The 27,269-nt window shown below is 51.8% G+C and overlaps 2 protein-coding genes across 3 annotated transcripts in view; one reads left to right on the forward strand and one right to left on the reverse strand.

Annotated features, from left to right (window-relative positions):
- The window catches only part of Sppl3 (signal peptide peptidase like 3), an 82,457-nt gene extending 79,807 nt beyond the window's left edge, over positions 1 to 2,650 (forward strand). For both annotated transcript variants that reach the window (XM_055606302.1, XM_055606305.1), the window contains exons 10-11: positions 441 to 550; positions 1,510 to 2,650. In XM_055606302.1, the coding sequence (XP_055462277.1) occupies positions 441 to 550; positions 1,510 to 1,581 (182 nt within the window). In that variant the 3' untranslated portion in view covers positions 1,582 to 2,650. The remainder of the gene's footprint in view (positions 1 to 440; positions 551 to 1,509) is intronic.
- A 13,145-nt stretch (positions 2,651 to 15,795) lies between these two features.
- On the reverse strand, positions 15,796 to 24,942 carry Acads (acyl-CoA dehydrogenase short chain). Its single transcript, XM_055606334.1, has 10 exons — positions 24,842 to 24,942; positions 23,442 to 23,605; positions 18,438 to 18,587; positions 18,124 to 18,235; positions 17,590 to 17,741; positions 17,208 to 17,378; positions 16,993 to 17,130; positions 16,709 to 16,804; positions 16,515 to 16,571; positions 15,796 to 16,433 (listed from the first exon to the last, which is right to left on the reverse strand). Exons 1-10 carry the CDS (start codon positions 24,879 to 24,881, stop codon positions 16,281 to 16,283), a joined length of 1,233 nt encoding a protein of 410 aa, XP_055462309.1. The 5' UTR covers positions 24,882 to 24,942; the 3' UTR covers positions 15,796 to 16,280.
- Between the last annotated feature and the right edge of the window lie 2,327 nt (positions 24,943 to 27,269).

Consider the following 27,269-nt stretch of genomic DNA (forward strand, 5'->3'; position numbering starts at 1 on the left):
CTAGGCACTGGGCAAACTGTCCTGTTTGTTTTTACTTCCATTAGCTCCAGTGCATACATCACCTCAGAATATTCCAGGCTAGTGTGTCTCCAACCAACTCAGAATCCACAAACAGGAAGACGCATCTGTACTAGGGTAGACATAGGAACAACATAACTCCCCTCCTTCCTGGTGCACACACTCCCGTCAGTATACAGGCCCTGAGGGGTCAGGCTAGGGTATCGCCAGTAAGGAGGTGAGAGGCAACAGGCTCAGGTACCGCTGTGCGACCTTGTGAAGTATTTCAGGTCTGTCATCACAGCTCGGGAGCCAGTCAGGGTTGCCTCGCTGGTCTCCATTTCCTTGACAGGTCTACTTGTTAACTATGTCATGGCCAGGTGACAAGGGGGATGTGTCCTCTCCTGGCCTTTCAGAGCCACTCACCAATGTCTCTCTCCTAGGTCTGCTCACTGCGACTGTGGCATCTCGCATCCACCGAGCTGCCCAGCCCGCTCTCCTCTACTTGGTGCCATTTACCTTATTGCCACTCCTCACTATGGCCTACCTAAAGGTGAGAGCAGTAGGCACAAGCCAGGAAGTGCTGACTTGCACCTTGTTTTAAGTGGACTTTGGGTTGTCATGACCTCATCACAGGTCACTGAGGGTTGAACTGAAACCATGAGAGTTAATGCTGTTGAGACTTGTGTACTGTGGCCACCTCATCACTAAACGACATGAGAATTGAGAGTTCAGGGCCACCCTGGGCAACCTGGCAATCCTATATAGAAGCAAAGATTTGAAAAGGGCTGGACCTGAAGCTTAGTAAAGGCCCTGGATAGTCTCCATCACCCAAATGCCAAACAAAAGACAGTGGAGCCATAGTGCTGCCTGATGGCTTTTTAATAGTGTTGTTTGAAATAAGTATTTAATATTGGGGCTGGAAACAAAGCTCAGAGGTTCAGGCTCTTGCCTCCCAGTTCTCTGTAACTCTAGTTCCAGAGGATCCAACACCTTCTTTAGAGTTCTGTGAGCACCAGGCATGCACATGCTGTACTATACATGCAGGCAAAATACACACATACACACACACACAATCTACATGTATACTGTTAAGGCAATATCCCTAATTTACAGTAACTTTCTTTTTAAAGATTTTTGTGGTTTTGAGACAGGGTCTCAATGTAATGTGGCCCTGGTTAGTCTGGAAGTGGCTGTGTAGTCCAGATTGACATATTCACAGAGGTCCATCTGCCCCGCCTCCCAAGTGTTTGTCCCACCGTGCACAACCCTGACGATTTTTCCGTGCCTGTGCCAGTCCAAAGACTGACTTCTTACTGACCAAGTTTTTAGCCTCTTGTTTTACAGACAGAGGTTCATGAACAGGCCAGAGCTAGGACTTCCCTCAGGGCTCAGGGTCCGCAGAGACAGGCTTCTCTGTACCTAGAGCCGGGCATCAGCAGTTCTGATATGAGGAAGGACTGGTGCCCCTTGTTTACACCTAGAACTCAGCAGGGTCCTTTCTGTCCCCAGGGTGACTTACGAAGGATGTGGTCTGAGCCATTCCACTCCAAGTCCAGCAGCTCCCGATTCCTGGAAGTATGATGAATCACGTGGGAAGTGACCGGATTTGCTCTCCTCGCCCTGTCTCTCACCGCGTGGTTTTGTTTCCTCTAAAAGCTGGCCTGGTACGCGGAGGCAGGCCTGTCCACGGAACTGCAGTGTGACAGAGTTTGCGTGTGAGGTGAGCGTCTATGGAGGGTGCTGAAGCCCTGCAGAGCCCTTCTCTTCCCCGCCCTGGGAGAGTGGACCCTTCTAGAAGGGACAGGCCCTCCCGCTGCTCTTTGCTTATGTTTTTACGGACCTGCACCCGACTGTTACCTTGCGGGGAGATGAAGAGCTGACTTATTTAAAACTACAAACAGCAAGGAGTTGTTTTAGAACTTTGAACACTAAAAGGATGAAAAAATTTAGCAAACCGAAGTTTCTTCAGCGAACCCTCCAAAACTTTGGGACCCGTTTCCTATGGGGGACTTCAGAGACCTAGGACAGAAGTTCTGTCCATCTTTTTTTCTTTTCTTTTGGATTTATTAAATATTTTCTGTGGTGTGAAGTGACTTATTAAATCCACAGACATTGAATGACTTCTTACAACATACACATAAGAATTTGTTGTAATGACTGTGTCCAACCGTGTTCGCAGTGAACAAGGACACGGTTTTATACATACGTACATATATACATATATATATATATATATACACACACACACACGCGCGCGTGCACATAGATATCTATGAGTAAGCAGCGACTAAACCTGCTAAGATCATGCCGTGTAGCAGACGGGGGCTTGCTGTCATTTGAGCATGTAGAGCAGTTCACTGTAGCTTCCTCGCATAAGCTGCGTCTCCCTCACGAGTCTCCTGCGGTTGGAAGCTGTGGACACGTGGAGCTGATAAGACTCGTGGGCTGTGGGGACTCCTACTTCTTTTGATCAGTGTAGCAAATTAGGGATGAAAAGTTTGAACTTTTTGACCCTTTTCTTTTTACAGGCTTCTCCCTCACAGTTTTTAGTAGTCGCCTCTTGAACCAGTGCATGTATTATAGCAGCCAGGTGTCCTGTGCTTTCTGGATCATAGTAATGTACTACCTGTAAATACATTTTTCTATTTTATATTTTTTTGTATTTTTTTTTGACATTTTGTTTCATTGGTGCGCTGTATTTTCCATGCCCTCACTCCCTTAAAAACAAAAAGGAAGAAGCAACACAACCCTATCCTTGCTGTTGTGATTAGTCTTGGTTTACCTGTGTTGACAGCTGGGCTTCGGGGACAAATGGCAACTGCCTCTCTGCAAATGGAGCTCAAGTCCAGGAGCCGGAGACAGAGCAGGCTGCTGCTGTAGGACTTCAGAGCTGACCCTGCGCTGACTGTGGTCTCCACAGAGCTGGCATGGGCAGTGGCTAGTGTCTGCTCACCTTTGACTAAGCTCCTCTCAGACTGGCAGGCTTGCTGCCTGTGTGGTAAGACACCAGAGCCGTGGGGTCTTCCTCCCTGGGGTCGTGGCCTGCATGTGCGGCCAGTTGGTGTGCTGTCGCCCTGAGGCCTGCAGTCATCCTGGCAGCTCTCGCAGCTGAGTCCGTCTAGTCAACAGCAAGGTGCCATCATGGTGTTGGTTCCTCTGTCCTCTTCAAATTCTCTGAAGGGTTTGAAGGTCTGATTTTTGTCTCTAATAAATGACTCCTTTTTCTAGCTTTTGTCCTGACTTCACTTTGGTGGTTGGTGCAGAACAGAGCTCCCATTTACCTCACTGTGCCAGATACTGCGTGGAAAAGGGTTCCCCGAGTTGTCAGCTCCCATTGCACACAGCACTCCAACTACATGTGGCATTGGCAAAGGCTGAGAAGAGGCTCCTGTGCTCACTGCTGAGTGGAGCCCCTTCAGCTGTGGGTGGGGTGGACAATGACAACATGCTCAGCCCCAGGGATGCTGGGGGGGGGGGGGGCTCTGTGGTGATCTTAGGGGCCAGGAATGTCTGGTAGTTGTCGTTTCAGTCCAGACAAGGGAATGGGACTTGGTAGGAGTTTGTGGAAAAGAAATCCTGCACTCCACTTTGACTTAGCTCACAGCTACAGGCCACCTGTCTTCAGAGCTCTTGAAGCGCTCCCCAAAAGCCTCTACAGATGCTAGAATGTCTTCCAGTTCCGGAAGGCCTCCGAGGGAAGCAGGGTCCTGGGAAGGCACAGTTCCCTCCCTGCGATTGCCATGCCCTTGCCTTGTTCTTCCTGGACAGAGTGGAAAGTTTCCTTTTTTCTCAGACGTCTGTTAGGCAGGGTCTTCAAAGAACCTGCGTGCTCGTCTCGCCTGTTCGTGGCTGAGCTGACACCGCATTTCACCAAGCATGGTGTGTGCCGTGCAGACTACCATGATCTGGGCTGTCCGCCGAGTACACCCACCACGTAGCCTCCTGTGTGGGGACCTGGATGCAGCCTCCACTAGCCAGGTGAGTTGCTGGACCCCCAAGAGAAAGGGGTGATGGGCAGGGGATTTGGTCATGTCGATAGTGTTAAAAAATAGAATCTGGCAAGTTGTAGAGCTCTGTCCTTAAAGTTCCCCGGATCCAGCCCTGAGTGGGGTCACTGCTGTTGGTGAAACCTCATTTTTATCCGAGCCAGGAAATAACATGGTGTCTTATGTGTGGGGGTGCTTTCTCTGCATGTCCTGAGGGCACCACCTGCATGTCTGATGCCGTGGAGGCCGGAAGGAGGTGTCATAGTCTCTGGATCTGGAGTCGTAGATGGTTGTGAACTATCACATAAATGTCAGGAACCAAGATGTGGGGCTGGAGAGATGGCTCAGCAGTTAAGGGCACTGAGTGCTCTTCCAGAGGACCCAGTTTCGAATCCCAGCACCCACTTTGCAGCTCACAGTTGTCTTCATTCCAAGAGCTGACAGCCTCACATAGACATACAGTCAGGTAAAACACCAATGCCTGGTATCCACAAAGGCCATTGGATTACCCTGGCACTGGAATTTGGGATGGTTACAAGCTGCCATGTGGCTTCTATGCAAGAACAAGTGCTCTTAGCCACTGAGCCATCTCTGCAGCTACTTGAAGGAGTTTTGAGCGTAAGTGAAGTAACAGCTGTCAGCCCTGTTTCCCACAAGATCCAGCTGCATGCCGCGCTCAGTCTCCTAGGCGCACGGCTCCACCTCACCGTTCGTGCCCATTTCTGGCAGTGAGACCTCTCGGGGAACGATTGGTCCCTAATGCCAGAAGAGAGAAACGCAGTCATCTGAAACCTGTAATCTGGGAAGAATGGCTACACAATCTAGTTGCTACCCGGAGAGAGTAGAAACCAGGGCTTGCCTGGGTTTGCATTCATTCTCCATTCGTTCCCCTCCCCCTGCTCCACCCCTGAGAATCCGAGATCTTTTCTGCCCTTGCAGGACCTTCAGTCAGGTGTAGTACTTAGGCTCATAGGCACTGGGTGTTTCCACAAACCAAACTGAACATCCTATAGTCCTCTCACTATCAAGTCGGGGTAGGGGCTGCCCTTGAACACTGGATGTGGTAGCCAGCACCATGACACACAAGGGAGGTGGTCACACAGCGGCTCCATAGAGGGCCCATGCATCACTGTTGATAGTAAAACATCCCCAGGTGCCTGTGGTAGAACTAGACACGGCAGCTAAGTGCTGAAGAACGTGGCAGAAGCCACGACCCGTTAGATGTAACATCTGAGTGGCCAGGGAGAGAACACTGCAGCAGCCCACCACCCCACCGCCTTTAACCACAACAGGGCTCCGAGTCCCCTGCCAAGAGGGTGTGGCGGCCCCTTGTGCGGCGCTTGAAGCCTGTCACACCTGTGTGCTGCTGCTTTAGCTATTTTGAGTCACAGTTACAGCAGCAGCCTACATAAAGAACATCACAAGATGAAAATAATCCTAGCGTGGAAGCTTGGAACGGTAGTCTGTGCCTGTAATCCCCAGCACTCGGAGGCAGAGGCAGCTGGGTCGACACAGCAAGTTTCAGGCCAGCAGAGGCTACGTAGTGAGACCCTTCCTCAAAAGAGTGTGTGTGTGTGCTCGAGTGCGTGTAGAAAACAAAGTTTGGAAGGAAAGGTGATGAGCGTGGACAGAAAGATCACAGACTTTAGGCCAGCCCAAACTAGAGAGCAAGACCCCATCTCAAACAAAAGACAGTAAAGCCGGCCTGGTCCTGCCCAGTTGGCCACTTCCCTGGTTGGTCAACCTTGTGAAGTTAGGTGCTGGTTCTCAGGCAGCAGAGGCACCAAGGGTCCCCCCATCCATGAGCTTTTCTGAGTCCCCCAGGGAGACCAAAAGCCAGGAGGGAGGCTGCCGGACAGGACTGGAAAGAGGCTGAAACACAGGCCGGGGAAGTCTGCCAAGCAGTGGGCAGGGGTCCGCGCCCCGTCAGGAATGAAAGAAGTGGGCATCCACAGGACAAAGAGCAGGATGGCTGCCTGCCAGCATGCCAGGCCCTGAGTGCCAGCTCCTCTGCCTCACCCTGGTACCATAACCATTGCACAAAGCCTGGCTCAGGACCACACAGCTAGAAAGTGGGCTTGGAACTGGGTCTCTGCCCAAGACCCAGGGTGGGAGGGAGGAGCTCTCAAACAAATGATAGCCTCTAGGCGGCAGTAACAGCTCCCCAGAGTCCTAGGCAGTAGTTGCTGTTAGTATCACAGAGGACTGGCTACACCACCAAGATCACAACTGGTGGTTAGACTCTGTGGCCCTCATACCACCCACCAAACTTCAGAGAAGGGGTTAAACATCCCCACGTGCTGCCCACCTGGCACCAGGCACACCCACACGCCTGTAATCCCAGCACTTAGGGAGGCAGAGGCAGGCCCGCTCTGAGTTTGAGGCCAGCCTGGTCTACAGAGCGAGTTCTTTGTGTGATTGTAGGACAGCCAGAGCTACACACAAAGAAAAGAAACCTTATCTCAAAAAAAGAAAAGGAGGACCTCACATTGTGAGAGATCCGATCATGTCTCTAAAACACTCAAGAGTCAAGCAGCCTAGGGAGAAACTGTCAAATGTCAGCTGCTGCCATCACAGAAGGATTCCTTCCTATTTTTTTGGTTTTGTTTTTTTTTTTTTTTTTTTTTTTTTTGTTTGAGACAGGGTTTCTCTGTGTAGCCTTGGCTGTCCTAGACTCGCTTTGTAGACCAGGCTGGCCTCAAACTTAAGCGATCTCTGTCTGCCTCTGTCTCCTGCTCCTGAATGCTGGGACTAAAGATGTGTACCACACCTGGCTATAGAGGGATTAATGTTAAGTCTTGAGTTAAACCAAATTAAATGCTAATGTGTACATGTGTGCGTTTGTATTTATGTATATGCACGTGTATGTGTATATATCTGTGCAAGTACGCATGCCCGTGTGTATGTGCTTCAGCATGCGGAGATCAGAGGACAACATTCATGAGGAACATTGTGTTCCTCTCCTCCCCCTGCTGAGCCATAGTCTCTGGCTTCTGTGGCGTATGCTGGCCTCGCTGGCCCATGAGCTTCGGACAGTTGTGGCTCTGCCTCCCATCTTGACACAGAAGTGCTGGGGTTAAGGTGTGCATTGTCATATCTAGCTATCTTGTGGGTTTCAGGGGTTGAACTTGGGTCAGCAGGCTTGAACAGCTGGTGTTTTTACCTGCTGAGCCATTGCCTAAGTGCCCACCTGTAAAGGAGAACCCTTGGCAGAATTTCTGTGACATGTTAGAATCCTTGGGATACAGTCCTAAATTATATACATGTGATCAGAAGCTGACATTGGTACTCGAGAAGTATGCATGTCTCTTGTTTATGTATGTGTACCACTGTGTGGGGACCAGACGGGGGTGCTGTTTTATTTTCTGAAGCAGATATCCACACGTTGTACAGGCTGCCGTCCTGGACATAACTGGTCCTCCAGTCTCCCACCCCTGAGTAGCTCAGACAGCAGGCATGGGCTCTCATACCTAGCAGCATTCAAGACTTCTCTTTTTTTTTTTTACAAGTGGTATCCCTTTGCAGCCAAGGCTGGCCTCAGACTCAGAAAGATCCACCTGCCCATGCCTCCTTAGCAGGATCAAAGGTGTGTGCCACCACACCTGGCAAAATTCAAGACTTTTTAAGCAGCTACTGCAACTGCATTCAAAGGAAGATTCACTCACAGTAAGTGAGCAAATACAAACTGTCAGTGAAAATATAACAGGGGAGGCTGGAGAGATGGCTTAGAAGTGAAGAGCACTGGCTGCTTTTACAGAAGACCCAGGTTTGAGTCCCAGCTCATCCTTAAGTTCAGGCACAGGGGACTGCTGTCCTCTTCTGGCCTCTGTAGGCACTGCATGCAAATCATGTACAGACAAGCTCTCATGCAAAACACACAGTAAATAAATAAATCCAAGCCGGGCATAGTGGCACATGCCTTTAATCCCAGCCCTTGGGAGGCAGAGGCAGCCAGATCTTTGAATTCCAGGTGAGCCTTGTCTACATAGTGAGTTCCAGAACAGTCAGAACCACATGACCAGTCCTGGTGTTTGAGTGGTTCCAGGGCCCAGCAAGAGACCCTTCCAAAGCCTGCACACTAGAGAAGGTGGCTCAATTTCTACTTCACGTGCACTCTTGAGGCAGGGTGGTCTGTACAGTGATTCTAGACCAGCCATTGTCTGAAGTTGTTTTTAAAGTTTCATGTATATATAAACAAACAGAAACCAAGAACCTCTCAAACCCACCAGCGCTCAGGAGTGTGCAGAACCTTCATTTAGACTCTGCAGCGGGCCCGACACTACGTGGCCACAGCCCCCACTGACTGCCTGATGTATCCAGTGAGCAGCAGGCAGAGGCCTCCCAGGTGTCCAAGGGGCTGCGACTCTGTTCCCACTGCTCGTGTGGCCTGTTTGAACTGCCCACCTCCATCCTTCATCCGGACTCCGCCTTTCCCCAGTGCCTCAGCCCTGAAGCCCTGTGACTTCACTCAGAGTCCCTCCTGCTGGGTTTGCTGCTATTTTACCACCATAGCAGTGACTTTAGGAAAAGTCAAGAAGCCTAGCAAGGCCCAGGTAGATTTAAAAAAAAAAAAATCACCTCATACTTGGGAAACAGACAGGAGGATCACTGATGGCTCAAGGCCAGCCTGGACTACAGGGTGAGACCCTGTCTCCAAAAACTATATATATATGTGTGCGTATGTGTGTGTCTGTGTGTGTAAGATACCATACGTGACCGATGTTGGGGTTGATCTGGAGCTAGGGTGTATTCAAAAGTTAATTGCTTACCCCCCCAAGATCCTTACTGTCCTATGAGCAAAAACCTTGCTCCCAGATTTTCCCTGATTGGCTAATAAAATTGCCTACAGCCTGGGCTGGGCAGGAGAGAAGGAGGTGGAACAGAGGTTCAAGGGCTATTGGGGGTCGCAGGAGAACCAGGAGGAGGAGGGGGGAGAAAGGAGCAGGACGCCATGGGCTGACCAGGAGACATGGCCTAGAGCAGCCTGCACTTAGGACTGGCATGGTGGAGCAGAAGCAGCCCAGATGGAGCATGTTCGAGTACTTACAGGGATAACTGCTACTGCATTAATAACCGTCATTAATTAATATTAATTAATTCATTTTATATATCCCTTAATAATTACATGAATCAAGATTAAATATTAATTTAACAACAGACCATAATAAATAGAATATATTAGCCAGGCAGTGGTGGTGCATGCCTTTAATCTCAGCACTCGGAAGACAGAGGCAGCTCGCCAAGCTTGAAGCCAGCATGGTCTACAGAGTGAGCTTCATGATAGCCAGAGAAACCCTGTCTCGAAAAACAAAACAAAACAAATATACACAATAGAATAATTATATATAAACATATTCAATTATATAATCTATATACATATGTATATATTCATATGTGTATAATATATATATATACACACATATACATATATACACATGATGAAGGGAAACAGAAAACCACATCTCAGTACTTCATAAAAATAGAAAACCTCGAGAGCAGCAGGAGGCCTGAGCAGAGGGCTTGGAACCTGAGCTGGGATCCCGGCAGCCGTGGAAAGCCAAGCCCGGCATGCACCTGGACCCCAGCCCTGGACGGCCACCAAGACAGGACCCCTGGGGCTTCCTAGCTCTGGGTTCACCGACAGACCCTGTCTCAAGGAAATCATCTACACCCATCTGATTCTATACAAAGGTACGCGAAAGTGCACTGGAGAAAAGGTAGCTTCATTGACAGATGGTTCTGGGAACCCTAGCTCTCCACATGCAAATCAGTCAGACAATCAATCAGTCTCTCTAAATCAATTCAGAATGGAACAAATGTATGTTTGTTTGTTTGTTTGTTTGTGACAGGGTCTTACTATGTGATACTGGCTGGCTTCTAACTCAGAGATATAGCTAGCTGCCTCTCCGCCTCCGCCTCTGGAGTGCTGGGGTCATAGGCGTGTGCCACTGGTTTATAATCAAAGGCCTCAGTATAATACTGAGCCTTGAAACGCTGCAGGGAAATGCTTTGATGTGCCTAAGTGGGAGGCCCGAGTGTCTCAGAGAGGCACCTGAAGGGTGCCGCTGGGTGTCGTGGCCCACACCTGTGAGGCAGGGGCAGTCTGATCTACAGAGTGAGTTCCAGGATAGCCAGGGCTACACAGGGAAACCCTGTCTCAAAAAATAAAACAAGTAAAAAGAATTGAAGGATGCAGGTGCATCGAATTACAAAGCTTTTGCACAACAAAGGAAGCATTTAGCAGCACACGGCAGAGGCAGCTACAGAAGACACTCTAGTCATGCAGAAGAGGGTTAACCACCCATGCCTGCAGCAAGCGCAGAAAACCAACACCAGAACACTAAGTAATCTCATCAGTAAGTGCTCAGATGGGCTGAGCAGGCACTTCTCAAAAACAAATGGGGACTACAGAGACAGCTCAGTGGTCGAGAACATTGGCGCTTCCCAGCACCCACATTTGTGGCTCACAACCATATGTAACTCCAGCGCCTAGGGATTCCCACGCCCTCTTCTGGCCTCCTCGGGTACTGCATACAGGTGCAGGCGCTCGCACACATACATAGTATAACCAAGAAGCAAAGACACATCTCTAAAAAGAGATGTGCGAATAAATCCGTAATTACATGAAAAGACACATGCCCTCAGCCACTGGGGAACCGCAGACACTGCGCTGAGTCTCACCTCACCCCGGTCAGAACAGCCCATACCAAGAGAATCCACCACAGCTGGGCAAGGCCTGTTGTCCCAGTCACTCGGGAGACTGAGGCAGGACAGCACCCTCAATGCATGCTTCAGAGTGAATCCAGGGCCAGGCTGGGGAGGCGGCTCAGCCCGCAGTGCTTGCCTGGCAAGCGTGAGGATGCCAAAGCCTGATGAAGTGGTGGCCGGGTGGGACGGGAGGACCCCCAGGGTTCGAAGGCTGGCCAGCCCTAATCGGTAGCAAGCCCAGGCGCCGGTGAGAGACCTCAGAAAAGCAGCATGGACATCTCAGGAATGTCCCCTGAGCTGACATCTCAGGAATGACCGCCAGCCTACACCACACGCAAACACACCCACAGCTCAGTGGTGGAGTGCTGGCCTCGAAGGAACAAAGTCCTGGTTCAACGCTCAATAAAAAAAAATAAAAGCAGCTGGTGGCCCTCCTTGGCATGAAGCTGCAGGATCGAGAAGCAGCGGCAACAGCAGCGCCTCACTGGGCAGGTTTACCACAGCACTGGTCACTGCGGCAAGGTGTGACATCAGCCTCGATGCCCATCAGCACACAAAGGGGACACGAAAATGTGCTGCTCCTACTCAGGGCATTTTGCTCAGGCACAAAGAGTGAAATCACAGCAGGACAGTGGTGGCGCACACCCTTAATCCCAGCACTCAGGAGGCAGAGGCAGGAGGATCTCTGCATGTGAGGCCAGCCTGGTCTACACGGCAAGTTCCAGGGCAGCCAGGGCTACAAAGCGAGTCCAGGACAGCCAAGTCTGTGAGTTTGAGGCCAGCCTGAGCTACACAGAGTTTTAGGACATCCAGGGCCATATGTAGAGATTGTAAAATTCACACTGCCCGATATCCAGTTTAAAAGACCAGTGGGTGTGTACAGGAGCTGTAGACCATGGCCCTGGGGAAATGAAGGCCTGCTGGGAACGGGCCCAGAGATGATTTGGATGTTCACAGTCAAGCCGTGTGTTTAGAGGGCCGGTGATATATTTCGTATTTAAGAAGGCAAAGCAGCCCGTGAGCATGATGGGGGCGGGACACTGTGGGCAGACGATGGGTAAAGGTCAGTGAGGACCCGTGTCCATCTGAGACAGACTCCAGGGAGTCGTCCTTTGTTCTCTGCATGTGCGCGCACACACTGACACACCACATACATGCACATGTACAAACACAACACACACATATACGTGTGTACGCATACGCACATACACACCCAACTGTTCATGCACATAACAGACACAAATACATACACACATATATGCACATACACTCATTCACATACATACACACATAAAACATACATACATGGGTATATACAAACATGCATGTACATTAATACACATACATACCCTATACAAACACACACATACATACACTCGCTAAATAAATAAATTATAGGGCTGGAGAGATGGCTCAGAGGTTAAGAGCACTGGCTGCTCTTCCAGAGGTCCTATGTTCAATTCCCAGCAACCACATGGTGGCTCACAACCATCTATAATGAGATCTGGTGCCCTCTTCTGGCATGTAGGCATACATGCAGGCAAAACGCTGTATAAATAATAAATTATATATTATAATAAATTATATATAATAATAAATTATATATAAATAATAAGCAATATATTATTTATATAATATATAATAATATATAAATAAATCTTTAAATCAATAAATTATAACATAAAACCTGCTAGATGAAATTAACAGCATATTGGACGTTGTAGAAGAAAAGATTGTAAGAAGAGAGACAAGAAGACAGCAATAGAAATGACCCAAGATGAGGCTCACAGAAGAGAAAGACTGGAGGAAAACCAAACAGCAGGAAACAGGCAGCAGGATGACTAAAGCCAATGAACAACACAGGTCTAACTCAAGATGGGAGACAAGGGCAGGGCAGGAAACTATATACGTACTTGAGGAAGTAATGGCCAGCCCAGCCCTGAAGAAACTGAGGCAGCAGGGGCGATAGAACACCCTTTAATCCCCGCACTCGGGAAGTAGAGGCAGGGGGATCTCTCTGAGTTCCAGGCCTGCCAGGGTTCTGTTACAGAGAAACCTGGTAGAAAACCAAACCAAAAAGAAAAATAAAACAGAAATTAAGCCAGGTGTGGTGGCCCACACCTGTGATCCCAGTGCTCAGGGAGGCAGAGGAAGGGGATCTCTGTGAGTTCAAGGCCAGGCTGGTATACAAAGGGAGTCCAGGATAGCCAAGGCTACACAGAGAAACCCCGTCTCAAAAAAAAAAAAAAAAAAGAAAAGAAAAGAAACAAACTGAGGTAGGAAGATCATGAGTTTGGGGCCAGGCTAGGCTGCATAGATTCTCAAAATGAAACAACTGGGTCAAAGCTCTCAGGTCTCACCATTTTCATCATCTAAAGCAGCTATGAGTCCATCTGCAGGTACAATCCATCCAGGGGCCCAATTTTTCCCTATCTTGTGGAGTGTGAAGTTAAACAAGTGAACTGCCCGCAGCTGCAGCGGCAGGTCAGGCCTAAGACGTTCGGAGGGAAGAGGAGAGGATGGAGAAAGGAGACCCAGTTCCCAGCGACTCAGGAATTCAGCTTCAAGGGCTCTCGGGAGCTAGATCAGGTACTAGGCCAATCCTCCAACCCCTCAGCCCCACCCATGAAACATGCATCTTCCTGAACCTTCAGTGTCTGCAGCTGAGGGGTTCTGTCAGCCTTTCCCGCCTCGAGAGTTTTAGACAAAATCCGAGAGCTTTTGCTCTTTCAGCTCCTTTCTATTCAACACATAGCGGAGTTTCTGCTGGCGGGAAAGCCCCGAGAACTCTGTGGGTCACCCATACCACACACAGCACACAGGATGCCACCCCAGCATCCGGATGCTCCAGAGCTCCAGAGCCCCATGTGAAAAATAAATAAGTCTATTTCGAAAGCAACTTGAGTGGGCATCAGTCCAGCCGCCGTCGCAGAGGACACACTAGGCCTGGAAAGCTTGAAACAGATGTAAAACGCAGAGATGCGCAGACAGCTTTGACTTTTTTTTTTTTTGAGAAGCAAAATTCTTGATCCTTTCCCTCCACCTTCCAAGTGTTGAAATTGCAGGCACTCTCCACCACAATGAGCTTTTTTGAGACAGGGTTTCTCTGTGTAGCCCTGGCTGTCCTGGAACTCACTCTAGACCAGGCTGGCCTTGAACTCACAGAGACCTGCCTGCCTCTGCCTCCCAAGCGCTGGGACTAGAGGCCTGGGCCACCAATGAGCATTCTTTTGTGACACAGGATGGAACCCAGAGATCTAGTCTGCAAAACAATAAAAGCATAAGGAAGTTGTGGGTCACACAACCACAGAAAGAAAAGGACTAGAGCTGGGCCACAGTGACTGCTCATACCTGTGAGCCCTGCCCTTGGAAAACTGAAACAGGAGGATAACCATGAGTTCAAAACCAGCCTGGGTGAGAACAAGACCTGACTCAAACCCAGTGTAAAACCCTGATGGTTATAACTCAAGGCCTTTTCCATTTTAATTATGTATATGTGAGAAATGGAGGGAGGGAGAGGGGGAAGGGAAGGAAGAAGGGGGAGAGAGAGGACAGGAGAGAGGGGAAGGGAGGGAAAGAAGAGGGACAGAGAGAGACAGAGCTCCTGTTGAATAACTGCCTTTCATCTCCGCTCTTAGGAGGCAGGTGAAAGTGGATCTCTGTGAGTTCAAGGCCAGCCCGGTCTACAAAGCGAGCCCAGGACAGCCAGAGCTATTATACAGAGAAACCCTGTCTCAAACACAAACACCCAACACCACCACCCAAACCCAAACAAAAAAACAAAACAAGGCAAAACAAAACCCATCCGTGTCACAAAAGCAAATTTGCTGTCCCATGTGACTTTGAAGCCAAGCCAACTCAAGGCCCCATCCCAGGTCACTAGCACCAGGTCATATTGAGAAAACTGGCCAGTCTGAGTGAGTCCCCGGGTTCCTGGAGGTTAAGTTTCCCAACTTGGGCAACTGACCCAACTATTGTCAGGACACCCACCTGCTAAAGAATGTGGGCGTGGAGACTGGGGTGTCTGCTACCAACTCCGCAATGATTCAGCATCAGCGCACCCAAGGGGTGAGTTCAGAACTAAGGGAGCCAACAGGCTGCCAAAGCCACCACCTACAACAATGCCACACTGAAGTCACCTCCGCCTCTCGACGCACGCCAGTGTGCGGACCAGAGCCTGGCTTAACAACCTCAAAGCTACTTCGCCATGGAAAGGGACCCTCTGCGACTCCTGAGCCGCCCTGCGCCTGAGCTGGGCACCAGTCCTCAGATGACGAAACCCAGGCAGGGCAGCTCTTCGGCTGCAGCTGGGCACAATTCATCACGACGTAAGGCTGTGACAACACTTAAGATCAATAAAGCAGTGTGACAGCTGGGCCCCAGTCAGGCCCAGGCCCAGTGTGGGCCCCCTGTTGCTCTCGCCCCCACACCACCTGCTAGAGAGGCCCCTGGAGGAAACTCTCAGCACTCTGCCCACTGTTCCTGGCTCACAGGGTTCTTGCCTGAGGGTGTGACTCAAGAGTGGCAGCCGCCTGCCCCAAGGTAGAGTGAGCTAGAGTGGACCCACTACTCTGCGCTGCTGGCTTGCACCTGAGCCCAAAGAAGAGGTAGATTTGGGGAACCTGGCGACAGTGGAAAACAAAAACGTCCACTCACCTGGAACCAGGAGGAAGAGCCGCTTCTGGGAGCTTCGGAGGCCTCCCTCTGCCCTCACGAGCACTGGAAGGAGCCTCTTTGCCCAGGAACAGCCTGTGCCTTCCCCACGCCCACCCTGAGAGCTGCCTGAGCAGTGAGTGGCACAGTCAGACTCTAAACTCCCAAGATGAAGCTCACACCATCTCCGTCGCTCCGCGTCTACCAAGGGCGCAGCAGTCCGCACACAACAGCTCCTGACGCCCTCCTCCCTGCCCCCGGCTCGTTCGGAGCCTGGGACAAGCCCTCCAGTGCTCCAGGACCCCGGCCTCTCTGCCGGCTGCTCAGCCTCTCACCCAGGTAACAGACACAGCTTTTCCCAGGCAAGGACACTACCCTCCCCACAGCACGCACACTGTTGGCGAGGGCTCTGGCCTGAAGCCACAGTGCAGACAGACACGGGCACGGGTCAGGGTGCAGGTGCGCTTTATTGGCCGCAGGCAGTTCTACAGGTGCCCGAACAACACACCTGCATGCACTTGACCTCTAGCCAGGGCCCCATGACCCAGCCCCCGCCTTTCCAAGCGGACCCAGGGACTCAACGCTGGAACTCCTGCCACCATTTGAGCCACCCCTCCTCCCCCTGACCTCTGCCCTGTCCCTTGGGTTCTTGCCACTGGGTTGCAGGGCTCATGGGAATAGCACTGGGGACTGCCAGGGTGTATGGCCTTCCGTGGCCCTGCCCGCAGCAGGCTGCCCGAATAAAGACAGAGGCACTGTTGTGGGTTGTACAGAGGTAGCCACGCTCAGCTCTGAGCTGCCGACTAACTTCTCGGTCGCAGGTCACAGCAGCTGGCCTTCCCTGTCCCCGAGACAGACGTCCCTCAGTTTTCACAGCGAAGGCACGGCTCTGCCCTCTGCCTCAGTCCACAGGCAAGCCAGCCCCGGGAGGGCTCAGCTCCGGTAGCTCCGGAGCACATGCCCCGCAATCACCAGCCTCTGGATCTCGCTGGTGCCTTCATAGATCTCGGTGATGCGGGCGTCTCGGTAGTAGCGCTCAGCGGGCATCTCAGTCACGTACCCCATGCCGCCCAGGATCTGGATGGCCTAAGAGACAAAGCAGGCTCTAGGAGGGAGGAGTCCCCCCGGGGGGTGGGGGGACAACACGCCCAAGCCTTTGGTGCTCACCTGGTGGCTAATGGCGGTTGCGGCTTCTGATGCAGCCAGCTTGGCCATGGCCGACTCCTAGCCACCCGGAATGGCAGAGTTAATACCTTCACTTTCAGAGGGACCCCCCCAGGGATCCACACAGGGACTTCAGAGTCCCAAGCCGCCCCTCCCCCACCTCAGGGCGTGCCTCGGGAGCCCCTCCCCACGGGCACCTTGGTGAAAGGCTTCTTATTGTCCTTCAGCATAGCAGCTCTCCAGGTCAGCAGGCGGGCACTCTCCAGGGCCAGGGCCATGTCTGCCAGCTTGAACTGCAACGATCCGGCCCCACCCATCAACCAGAGCTCTCCCTCCCTGGGGTCAGATATGGGGGGGGCAGGAGAGCTGGGGGGTTGGAGTGATAGGGGTGGTTGTGGCGGGATGAGAGGGCAGATGAGCAGGTGAAAACTGCACCGCTTCAGGGAGCTAGCTCCTGAAGCCCCACCCTCCAGCCCCCTACCTGGATGTTTTGGAGCTTGGTAAGGGGTGCCCCAAAGGCGCTGCGGTTCTCGGCGTATTTCACAGCACAATCCAGGGAGGCCTGGGCAATGCCCAGGGCTTGGGAAGCAATGCCAATGCGGCCCATGTCCAGGGTTTGCTGTGGGGACCGTCTAGTCAGGAGCTGCAGGCCGGGCCCAGCGGGGCCCCAGGGTGCCGCCCTGCTGCCAGGCTCACCATGGCTATTTTGAAGCCCATCCCTGGCTCCCCTAGCAGGTTCTCCTTGGGGATGCGACAGTCCTCGAAGATGAGGTTAGCTGTGGATGAGGCCCGGATGCCCAGCTTGTCCTCCTTCTTGCCCAGCGTGAGCCCAGGAGTCGGCATGGGAACCAGGAAGGCGCTGATACCCTGGAAGACCCACAAGTTAGGAGGGCTCCCCAGAACTGCTTCCAGAGCCCATGGAGCCACAGAGCTCCAGCCCTGCCCCACTCCAGCCACTGCTGGCTTTGGGGAGAAGGGTCACACCCACTGGGCAGAGAAAGCCTCCCTGCCAGCCCCTGCAGGGTCAAGGAAGTTCTGACAGAAATGCAAGGCCTGCCCTGGGGCTGTGCCGGCCCACCTTGTTCTGCCGGGACCTGTCTGTGCTGGCAAACACCACAGTGGCGGAAGCCTCCCAGGAGTTGGTGATCCAGGCCTTGGTGCCGTTGAGGACCCATGAGTCACCCTCTTCTCGGGCTGTGGTGGAGGCGGCTCCGGCGTCGCTGCCGTTCCCTGCCAGGAACAACAGACTCAGGACCAGCTCGGCCTCCTCTCAAGCCACAACAGGGCATCTAGCTAGCTCAGAGCCCTGGCTGCCAAGCACGCACACACTGCGACCTGACCTCTAAAGCGGGACCTTGTTCCCAAACCTTTAAAGGACACGGGGATCAGGGCAGGCATGGAACATCTTCGCGCCAAACCTTCCCTCACCCCAGGTGGACAGCGAGTCTCCTGGTGCACCCAGGCCGTTGCAGACCAGCCCGGCAGCCCACCCTGAGGCCCCTCCAGTGGCTCAGGACTGCAGGAACAGCAGGCCTGCCTCTGCCTCTGGGGGCACCTGGCTTCTGCCTGTCACCCTGACTCTGAGGTGAGGCGACCCTGCACCATGCAGTACCTGGTTCACTGAGGGCAAAACAACCGATTTTGCCACCGTTGGTGAAAGGGGTTATCCACTGCCGTTTCTGCTCTGGGGATCCAAACTTCAGGATGGGCCCCAAGTAGAGAGACTGGCGGGGACAGCGGAGAGCAGCCGAGGTCACCCCAGTGCTCGCTCTCTCCAGACACCCTCCCAGGGGACTAAGGCCACAAGCCACTACGAGGAGAGGAGCCCAGGAGCCCAGGCTGCCTGTGGCTGGCTGCAGAGACAGCGGCCAGGGTCTACCCCGTACCCCAGGCAGCTTCCCCAACCCAGGACCCAGAAATGCTCACGTTGTTGACGCTCATGATTACTCCGGTGGAGGCGCAGGCTCGGCTGATCTCCTCCAGGGCGATGGAGTAGGCCAGGTAGTCCAGGCCCGCGCCACTCAACTCCTCCGGCACGTCCATAGCCAGCAGCCCGAGCTCACCCATCTTCTTCACCTGACCCCGGGGAGGGTGGTCCCATCAGGGGCAGCTGCCGAGAGCCTGAGCTCCCCAACCCTCTGGCCCCTGGGCCGGGACCCTAACCGTTCACACTGTGATGGCATTCCCCCAGCTGAGACCTGCTTGTCCCATTCCAGCTACGCAGGGGCCACACGTAAAGATGCTTGCATCTCTGCCCGCAGCTGCAACGGGGAACACTGACCTTTCAGTCCTCTGCGTGTGTGTGTGCGCGTGAGTGAGTGCGTGCGCACCATGGGGCCTTCGAGTGTGCCCTGTGGCTTTACTCTGCCAGGTCCCCACTTCGGTCTGCCGAACCTTGTGACACTTCCACAGCTGGAACTCATCTGTTTACGTCGCTTTAACTACTGTCTTCTTCCCTGGCCATGAGGACAGGCACCTTGTGGGGTTCTGTGTTTTCTACCCTTACTGTTGTGTACCCAAGGCCGGTGAGTAAAAGAATTGGTGACAGGCGCTTGGGATTTCTATTTAGAGACATTAGAAATAATAGCACCATGCTCTAACCAACTGAGCTAGCACGACAGCTAAGGACATAGCGCCGGGTGTGGTAGTACACGCCTTTGATACCAGCACTCGGGAGGTAGAGGCAGGTAGATTGTTATGAGTTTGAGGCCAGCCTGGTTTACAAAGAGAGTCTAGAAGAGCCTTATACAAAGAAACCCTGTCTCAAAAAATCAAACCAAACCAGATCAAACCAAATAATAGCAACAAAATAAACCAACAGAATAATTGCAATGGTTAAGGGTGAGAGGTAGGTATGAGTGGGGTCAAACTGAACAAATCAGCTTGCTCTGTCACTCAGTCAGCCTCTGAGGGAGGTCCCTTCACCCTTTAGCCTGATATTCGGAGACACATGGACCACAGCAGGGCCAGCCTGGCCTCAGGAGAAAGGCCTGAGCCATTGGCTATCCTGGACTTGCTGGAGGGCTGCTTCCATGATCCCTGTAGCTACAGAACGCACAGGAGCTCTAGACAATGCACCCAATGTGCATTCTCCAGATACTTATTTTTTTCCTTTATCTTTACTTTGTGTCTTCAATGTTTTGCCTGCAAGTGTGTGTCTGCACCGTGTGTGTGCAGCGCCCACAGAGGCCAGAGGAGGACGTCAGATCCTCTGGGGCTAGAGTCACAGATGGTTGTGGGCCACCATGTGTGTGCTGGGAATTGAACCATGAGTTTGAGGAGCTGGGGGAAATGTGAGAGGGATTAGGAGGAGGAGTGGAGTGGGGAATGATGTAAAGTACTCACGTATTAAATTCTCAAAATGTTCTTGCTGTGACCTTGAACTTCTGATCCTCCAGCCTCTACTGCCTGAGTGCTGGGATTATAGGCTGGCACTCCTTACTGTGCTCCAAGCTAGAGACAGGGCGTGGCATGCCAGCACTCTGACAAATGAGCTACATCCCCACCCTACATTTTTTCCCCCAACAATATTTATTTATTTTGAGTTTCATAAATGAGTACTCTGCATATTTTTCTCCCTCTCCTCCTCTCCCTCTAACTCCTTTCACATTCCCCCAGTTCCTGAGCTTCGTGGCCTCTTATTCTCTAACCTAGAATTCTCTAGCCACCTGTTCACTTTTTTGAATGACTAATCCTCCTGCCTCTACCTCCAAGTGCTGTGATCACAGACGTGGGCCACCACGCCCTGCACTGCAAAATAAAAAGATTAAAATAAAAGTCTATGGAGGGGGCTGGAGAGATGGCTCATCGGTGAAGAGCACCGGCTGCTCTCAGGGGACCCAGGTTCCTTCCCCGGCACCCACATAGCTCAAAAACCATCCGTAACCCAGTCCCCGGGAAATCCAGTGCCCTCTTCTGGGTCCTTGAGCACCAGGCACACACATGGTGTCCAGACATATACGCAGATGTAACACCCATACACATAAAATATATTTTTAAGTTTACAGAAAACAAATTTAAAATATTTTTCTCCCCTGAGAAGGGGCAAGGGAGTGCAGGGCCCGGGACTCTAAATACCCCCCCAAAAAAATCACCACCTCAAGATTAAGAGCTCTGAAGTTGGCTGTAAATGTTGCCATTGTAAACTTGTATTTACTTCTTTCCTTTGTTAGTTTAGGCATAAAAAGACTGAAGTCCAATTTGGTTGTGGAACAGCCAAACGGCAGAAACTGGCGCCAGCCGTCCCCTAAATCTGGCCTTGGTTTCCTTAGCAGAAACAACACAATGAAGAACTCTGGTGCCCTGCTTTGAGGTGGACTACATAGCTGAAGCTCACTTTAAACCTGGGACCCTCCTGCCTCAGTCTCAGGAATACATCATGCTTTACCATCTAAATTCTTGTCAGATTTGCTTTTTTCAAGACAGGGTTTCTCTGTGTAGCCTTGGCTGTCCTGGACTCCGTTTGTAGACCAGGCTGACCTCGAACTCAGGGATTCTCCCGCCTCTGCCTCCCCAAGTGCTAGGACTACAGGCGTGCACCACCACACCTGCATATCACCTCTTTTTTTAAGATAGGGTTTCTCTGTGTAGCCCTGGCTGGCCCGGAACTCACTATGTAGACCAGGCTGGCCTTGAACTCACAGAGATCCTGCCTAGGCCTCTGGAGCTCTGGATTCAGAGCTGCATTCCTGCATTCCTTCTGTGAATAACCCACTTTCCCCAGCCTACCTGGTGGGTTTTTTTTTTTTTTTTATTTAACCCGTTTCCAGTTCAGCTGTTAAAAGTGAAAGCTGATGAGGGTGTTCTTGTGTTTGTCTGAGGGGGAACAAAGGCACCCAGCTTTGTTGGACATGTCCCGGGACAGCACTGAGTATCACACACACACACACACACACACACACACACACACACACACGGCAGAAGCACAGCTAGGAGGAGGAAGCCACGCGGCAGCTCGGGGTGGGACAGCGAGACAGCATCTGTGCCAACCTAGTCTGCCTCTGGAGCCTGGTGCTTGCGTGTGGCTGCGGAGTCGCGCGGTCACTGGTCAGCATTTTGTCTCTTAGCTGAGGATGCGGCCTGCTTGCTTCTTGTTACTGCATAGTGTTCTAAACCGCCAGGTACAGAATAGAATTTTAGGACAGTGAAGACTCAAATGCTGGTCCCTGGCATGGTGTGCTGCTGCGTGCTTCTATCCTGGCACTCAGGAGGGGGCTGAGGTAAACAGTTGTGACACTGAGGATCTACCTGGCAAGACCCTCTCTCCGATAACAAGCACAAAATGTTCGAGGGATGATGTGGATGTAAACATGGTTTTGTTTTGGTCCCAGGTGTGGGATGTGGCACCAATTCAGATGGTCCACAGCAGCAGGCTATTTGCCTCCTGCGGGCTCTGAGAGGAGCTCTTGGCCACCTGCAGGTAGTTTAAATCTGAGGACTCTAGAGAGAGAATAAATGCCAGAGCGCAGAGAGTGGAGACTGGAGAAAGAACAAGGCTGCTGCTGCTTCCCCCCTTGCTGCTCCTGGTTGCTGTTGTGAAGTTGGAAATCTACTGAAATGAGGACTGGAGGCTCCAAGGAACACAAGAACCCTGACCAGCAGGAAGCAGCTAAGAGAACTGTGACCCCTCTCCCACTAACCCTTTCTCTCTCCAACCTGGTGTTGGAAGGGCCTGGGGTGGAGTAGGGAGAAAAAGAGATAAGAAATGTAAATAAAAGTTTTATAATCCCTACAGAGGGATTATAAAAAACATAGAGGAAAACAGGTGTACTGTCTGTCAGTGTAGATGATCTCAACATACTGGTCCAGGGTAGTGGCCTCCGTGGAGCTTAGGCCCCAGGGTCTGAGTCTGGCTCCAAAACCCTTCCTCACCCACCATCCCGTAGTTGTCCCTGGGTCCCACTGACAGCAGGGAAACTACTTTCACACTGTAATGACACTGTCAAGCCCCCTGGAGCTGTGCCTCGAATCCCACCGCCTCAGTGGAGATGTAAAGGTGGGGTCTTTGTGAGGGGAGGAAGAGAGGCGGGCAGGCCCTCAGGCTCCAGGACCAGCAAGCCCAGGAAGCTGGACTTCTCCCTTCTCCGCTGCCTTAGCTTTGTAGAAATGACTACGGGGCTGAGATGGTTCTGTGGTTAGGAGTACTAGCAGCTCTTCGAGAGGACCAGAGTTCAGATCCCTGCACGCACCCCAGGCAGCTCACAATCACCTGTAACACTGCACACACACAAAGGCAAAAGAAAACAATTACAGCAGTTGGCTCAGTGGGCAATGCACCCGCCAGGCAAACCTGATGCCCCGAGCTTGACCACAGGAATCTATGTGAAGGGAAAAGGAGAGAGAATCCACCCCCCCAACTGCTGATCTCTCCACACATGCCAAAGCGCACACACGTCCCTATGCATGTCACACACACACATGTGCACAATGATAACAAAAGCGTGAGAGAGAGGTCCACTGTGCCGGGTGTGGCGGCACACGTCTTTAATCTCACTACTCAAGAGGCAGTGGCAGGGAGAGCTCTTTGAGTCTGAGGCCAGTCTGATTACACAGCAAAAATTCCAGGTCAGTCAGGGCTGCATACTGAGACCCTGTCTCAAGAAACCAAAACAGGGGCTAGAGCGATGGCTCAGAGGTTAAGAGCACTTGATGCTCTTACAGAGGACCAGGGGTCAATTCCTAGCACCCATATGGCAGCTCACAACTGTCTGTAACTCCAGTTTCAGGAAATATGATGCTCTCTTCTGGCATTACACACACACACACACGATACACAGACAAATAGGCACTAAATTAATAAACCTTTTAAAAATGTTACAGGTTTTGACCAGCCGCCTGATGCCGAACAAAGCCAAGCTTCTGAACATGCAGTGAGCTTCCCAGCGTCTTGGTGCCCCTAGCTGCTGTGTCGACTGAGGCTGCTACTCTCACCTGAGCTTTGGGGAAGAGGTGCTCCTTGTCCAGCTGGGCTGCAATGGGGACCAGCTCCTTCTCAGCAAAGTCACGGCATGTCTGGCGCAGCATCTGATGTGTCTCGGGCAGTTCCGCAGACTGGTAAACGGTGTGTAACCTCCGCCAGTCCCGAGCATGGAGAGCTATCAGAGAAGGGCCCGGTCAGGGAAGAACAGTGCAAGAGATCTTAACACTCACTTCTTTTTATGCGCCTGGTATCTGTGTTTACGTATGTGCACATGCATGTAGGTGGCCACAGAAGCCAGAAGGGGGCGCCAGATCCCCTGGACTTGGAGTTACAGGTGGTTAAGCGCTGCCCAACACGGTTGCTTGGATCTGAACCCAGGTCTCTGCAAGAACAGCAAACACTGAAGTAGGGCATCTCTAGAGCCTGGGGCTAGCCTATGCAATGTCAAGCCTCCACCTCAGGCTCTGCAGCGATGGCTCAGCGGTTAGGAGCACTTGCTGCTCTTTCCTGAGGAACCCGGCCAAGTTCCTCCTATCCACTGGGTGGCTTGGACTGTCTGTAACTCAAGTCTCTGGGGATCCAATGCACTCTTCTGGCCTCTGTGAGACAAGGCACATTTCACTTAGATGTGTGCAGGCAAAACACATTAAATAAAAACACCCCTAACCACCGTCTCAAAGGGGAAAAACACCTTTATTGATACGATGTCAAGAAGGCTGTTTCTGAAAAGCCCAGATTAACTGAACGATTAAGTGCTTGCCAAACACTTCAAATTACTCCAAATTACAACGCCTCGGGAAAGGGTTTTACGTTTCACTGGGTCTCGATTTCTATAAACTGTAACAGCAACACTCGGCTCCCGGGATTAAAAAAGTACTTCACACAGGTCTGTAATGTGGACCCAGATTAGCCAAGGGAAGCGCTGGCCATAAAAACAACTAACCGCTAACGTGAAGGAAACACCCGTCAGACGCCAACCACTGCGATTTTAAATGCAGCCTGTGATTAAATACAACGCTTAGGACAGAAACGGTTCACGGTTCACGCTTGGACCAATTGATGCTGGCGTCACGTCCAAGGTCACAGGTCAGCGTTCAACGCCAGGCCTCAAAATGGAAGACCAACTCACCCAGAAATTCGGTTAGGACTGAACTGGGGGTAGGGGTGTGGATGCGACCGCGGAAGGGGGAGCTGGCGATGAGGGTCCCACAGGATGAAAGCCCAGCAGGAGCCGGGATCCCTGCGGAGCGCGCGCCCCGCACGGGCCAGAGGCTACCAAACTAGGGCAAAGGCCGCGCGGCCGCGGGGAGCTCCCAGCTCGTCCGCCCGCGGTCACGGCAGGACCCCCCGCCAGGATCTCCGCCGTGTGACCGGCCCTGGGGCTCCGCGGGCGCAGCCCGAGCGCACTCACCTCTACGGAGAGGGCCACGGGCGAGCAGAGAAGCGGCCATGGGCACGGACCTCCAGGACCTCCTGTAGCTGTTCAGTTCCGGAGGAGACGGGCAGGCTCGGGCCACGCCCATCTGGTTGCAGGGGCGGGACCCAGCAGGGCCTGGCCACGCCCAGTCACTGCAGGGGCGGGGCCGGCGCACAGCCTTGGGACACGTCCACCCCGCGGCCAGGCCACCTGCGGGAAGTTAACGCGGTCCAATCCAGAGAACGCAAAGTCTGATCCCTCTCCTGCGATCGTCTTTAGTAAGGCCGCTGACGACGCAGGAACAAGCAATCAATCCTCGGTTCAAAACCCTCAGTCCGCGAACCTATCTGCTAAAGAGCTCGCTCTCTCATTCTAACGACTCCTGAGCCTGAGGCAGGAGGATTGCAAGTTCAAGATCTCCTTGTATTACAAAGTAAATTCAAGGCCAGCTTGAGCAACTTTGTGGTATCTTAAAAATAAAAGTATAAAAGAAAAATAAAATAAAATTAAATTAAATAAAAGTATAAAGAGGGCGTGGGAACTATGGCTCAGTGGTAGAGCCCTGGCCTAGAAGACATAAGGCATTGGGTTCAGTGTTAGGGAGAGAAGAAAAGAGCCAGTACCCATCCCTGCCCACCCACTTCCACATGGTGGCAGCGTAGTCCCTGGCTCCCTGACCAGCTCTGCGCTGGCAGCTCTTCCGCCTGGACGCTCTTCATGAAGGCCACCTCACCCAGGCTGGCCTGCCACCTTCCCCTAGTCCACACATCCTTTTATTTACACTTTGCCCCTGGGATTTCCAAACCGGCTGGAGGGCACAGTATTTAGGCCCATTGCGTGGGGTTGCCAGGCAGGAAGAGCCTTCCAGCCCTAAGACATGAAAGTTAAAAGAGCTACTGTCTTATGCACCTCCTAGCTGGGGAGCAGAGCCCTGTTGGGAATGGGGTATTGCCCATTAATGCCAAGGGTTGCGTCCTGGCACCCTCAGAATACCTCCACTCTGCCCCCAAAAACTCTTGCCGTGTATCAATGTCATTTGGCCCATGGAGTCCACCTTCAGCAAGTCTGACTCTGACTTCATGCCCTCCTGGTTCACAGGCACTCAGGAACCAGACACTGGACCTGGCACTGTATTGTGCACTGTCCTGCACACCAAGATCTCATGTCCTCCTGGGGATTGGTCCACTTCCTAGAAAACAATAAACCGAGTTGGAGGATACTTGATCACGCTGTGAACCCAGAGACTGGAAAAACCTCTTTCTAGTTGTGGTGTGGCTCAGCCCTATCACACACTTTTAACCTAAGAGCCTTCTGCTTGAGTGCTGCAAACAGGATTACATAAAATCAACCATAGATGAAGAGGTGAAGCAAGCAACCAGTTCACAGGAAGTGAACACAGGAAAAAACATGGAGAATAATACGAAGTCAGGAGGATGGAGAGAGAGATACAAAGGAAGCAGATGACAGGAACAAGAAGTATGAAGTGGGGCTGGAGGCTGGCTCAGAGGTTAAGGGCACTGTCTGCTCATGCACAGGTCCTGAGTTCACAGGACCTGCTCATCCACAGGTCCTCATTATAGATGGCTCACAACCATCTATAATGAGATCAGGTGCCCTCATCTGGCATGCAAAGCATACATGCAGATAGAACATTGTATACATAATACATAAACACATCTTTTTTAAAAAATTATAAAGTGTGAGGGTTTTTTTTTTTTTTTGAGGGAGCATGGGGAAGGAGCCTTCCTCACACGTCTCTGTGTGTGTGTGTGTGTGTTGTTTTTTTATTTTTTGAAACAGGGTTTCTCGGGATAGCCCTGGCTGTCCTGTTTTGTAGAGCAGTCTGGCCTCGGACTCACAGAGATCCACCTGCTGGGTTTAAAAGCATACACCACCAGCAGTACACATTTTTTAACTGCTGAGCCTTCTCTCCAACCCTTACAAATGTTTTGGTTGAAAATATACACATTTTCTGAGAAAGGCAGAACTGGACTGGCTGGAAGGGACTGAGCCAGGGAGAACTGACTACAAACACACAGGAGGCAATGTTCTGCGTAGTGACTGTGGTGGGGGATAAGGTTGTTGTACCTGTCAAAACGTGTGGGGGTTGGCTCTTGGTTCCTTTCGTGATGGGGCTCAAATCCAGGGCAAGCCCTGCATTGCTGAGCTATAATATCCCCAGCCCAAACTATGCTTTTGAATTTGCTTATTTTCTACAACAGGATCTGGCTATATAACCCAGGCTGCCTTTGAACTTCCAATCCTCTTGCCTGATGGCACATACTTGCAATTCCTAGCTCCAAAGTGTACTCATTTTTTAAAAAAGATTTAATATTGACATGTGTGTGTGCCTGCGTGAGTTCGTGTGTATCGTGTGTGTGTGTGTGTGTGTGTGTGTGTGTGTGTGTGTGTGTGTGTGTGT

This window comes from Psammomys obesus, unplaced genomic scaffold (assembly GCF_907164565.1).
Source record: "Psammomys obesus unplaced genomic scaffold, mPsaObe1.curated_primary_1811, whole genome shotgun sequence".
Classification (NCBI taxonomy): domain Eukaryota; kingdom Metazoa; phylum Chordata; class Mammalia; order Rodentia; family Muridae; genus Psammomys; species Psammomys obesus.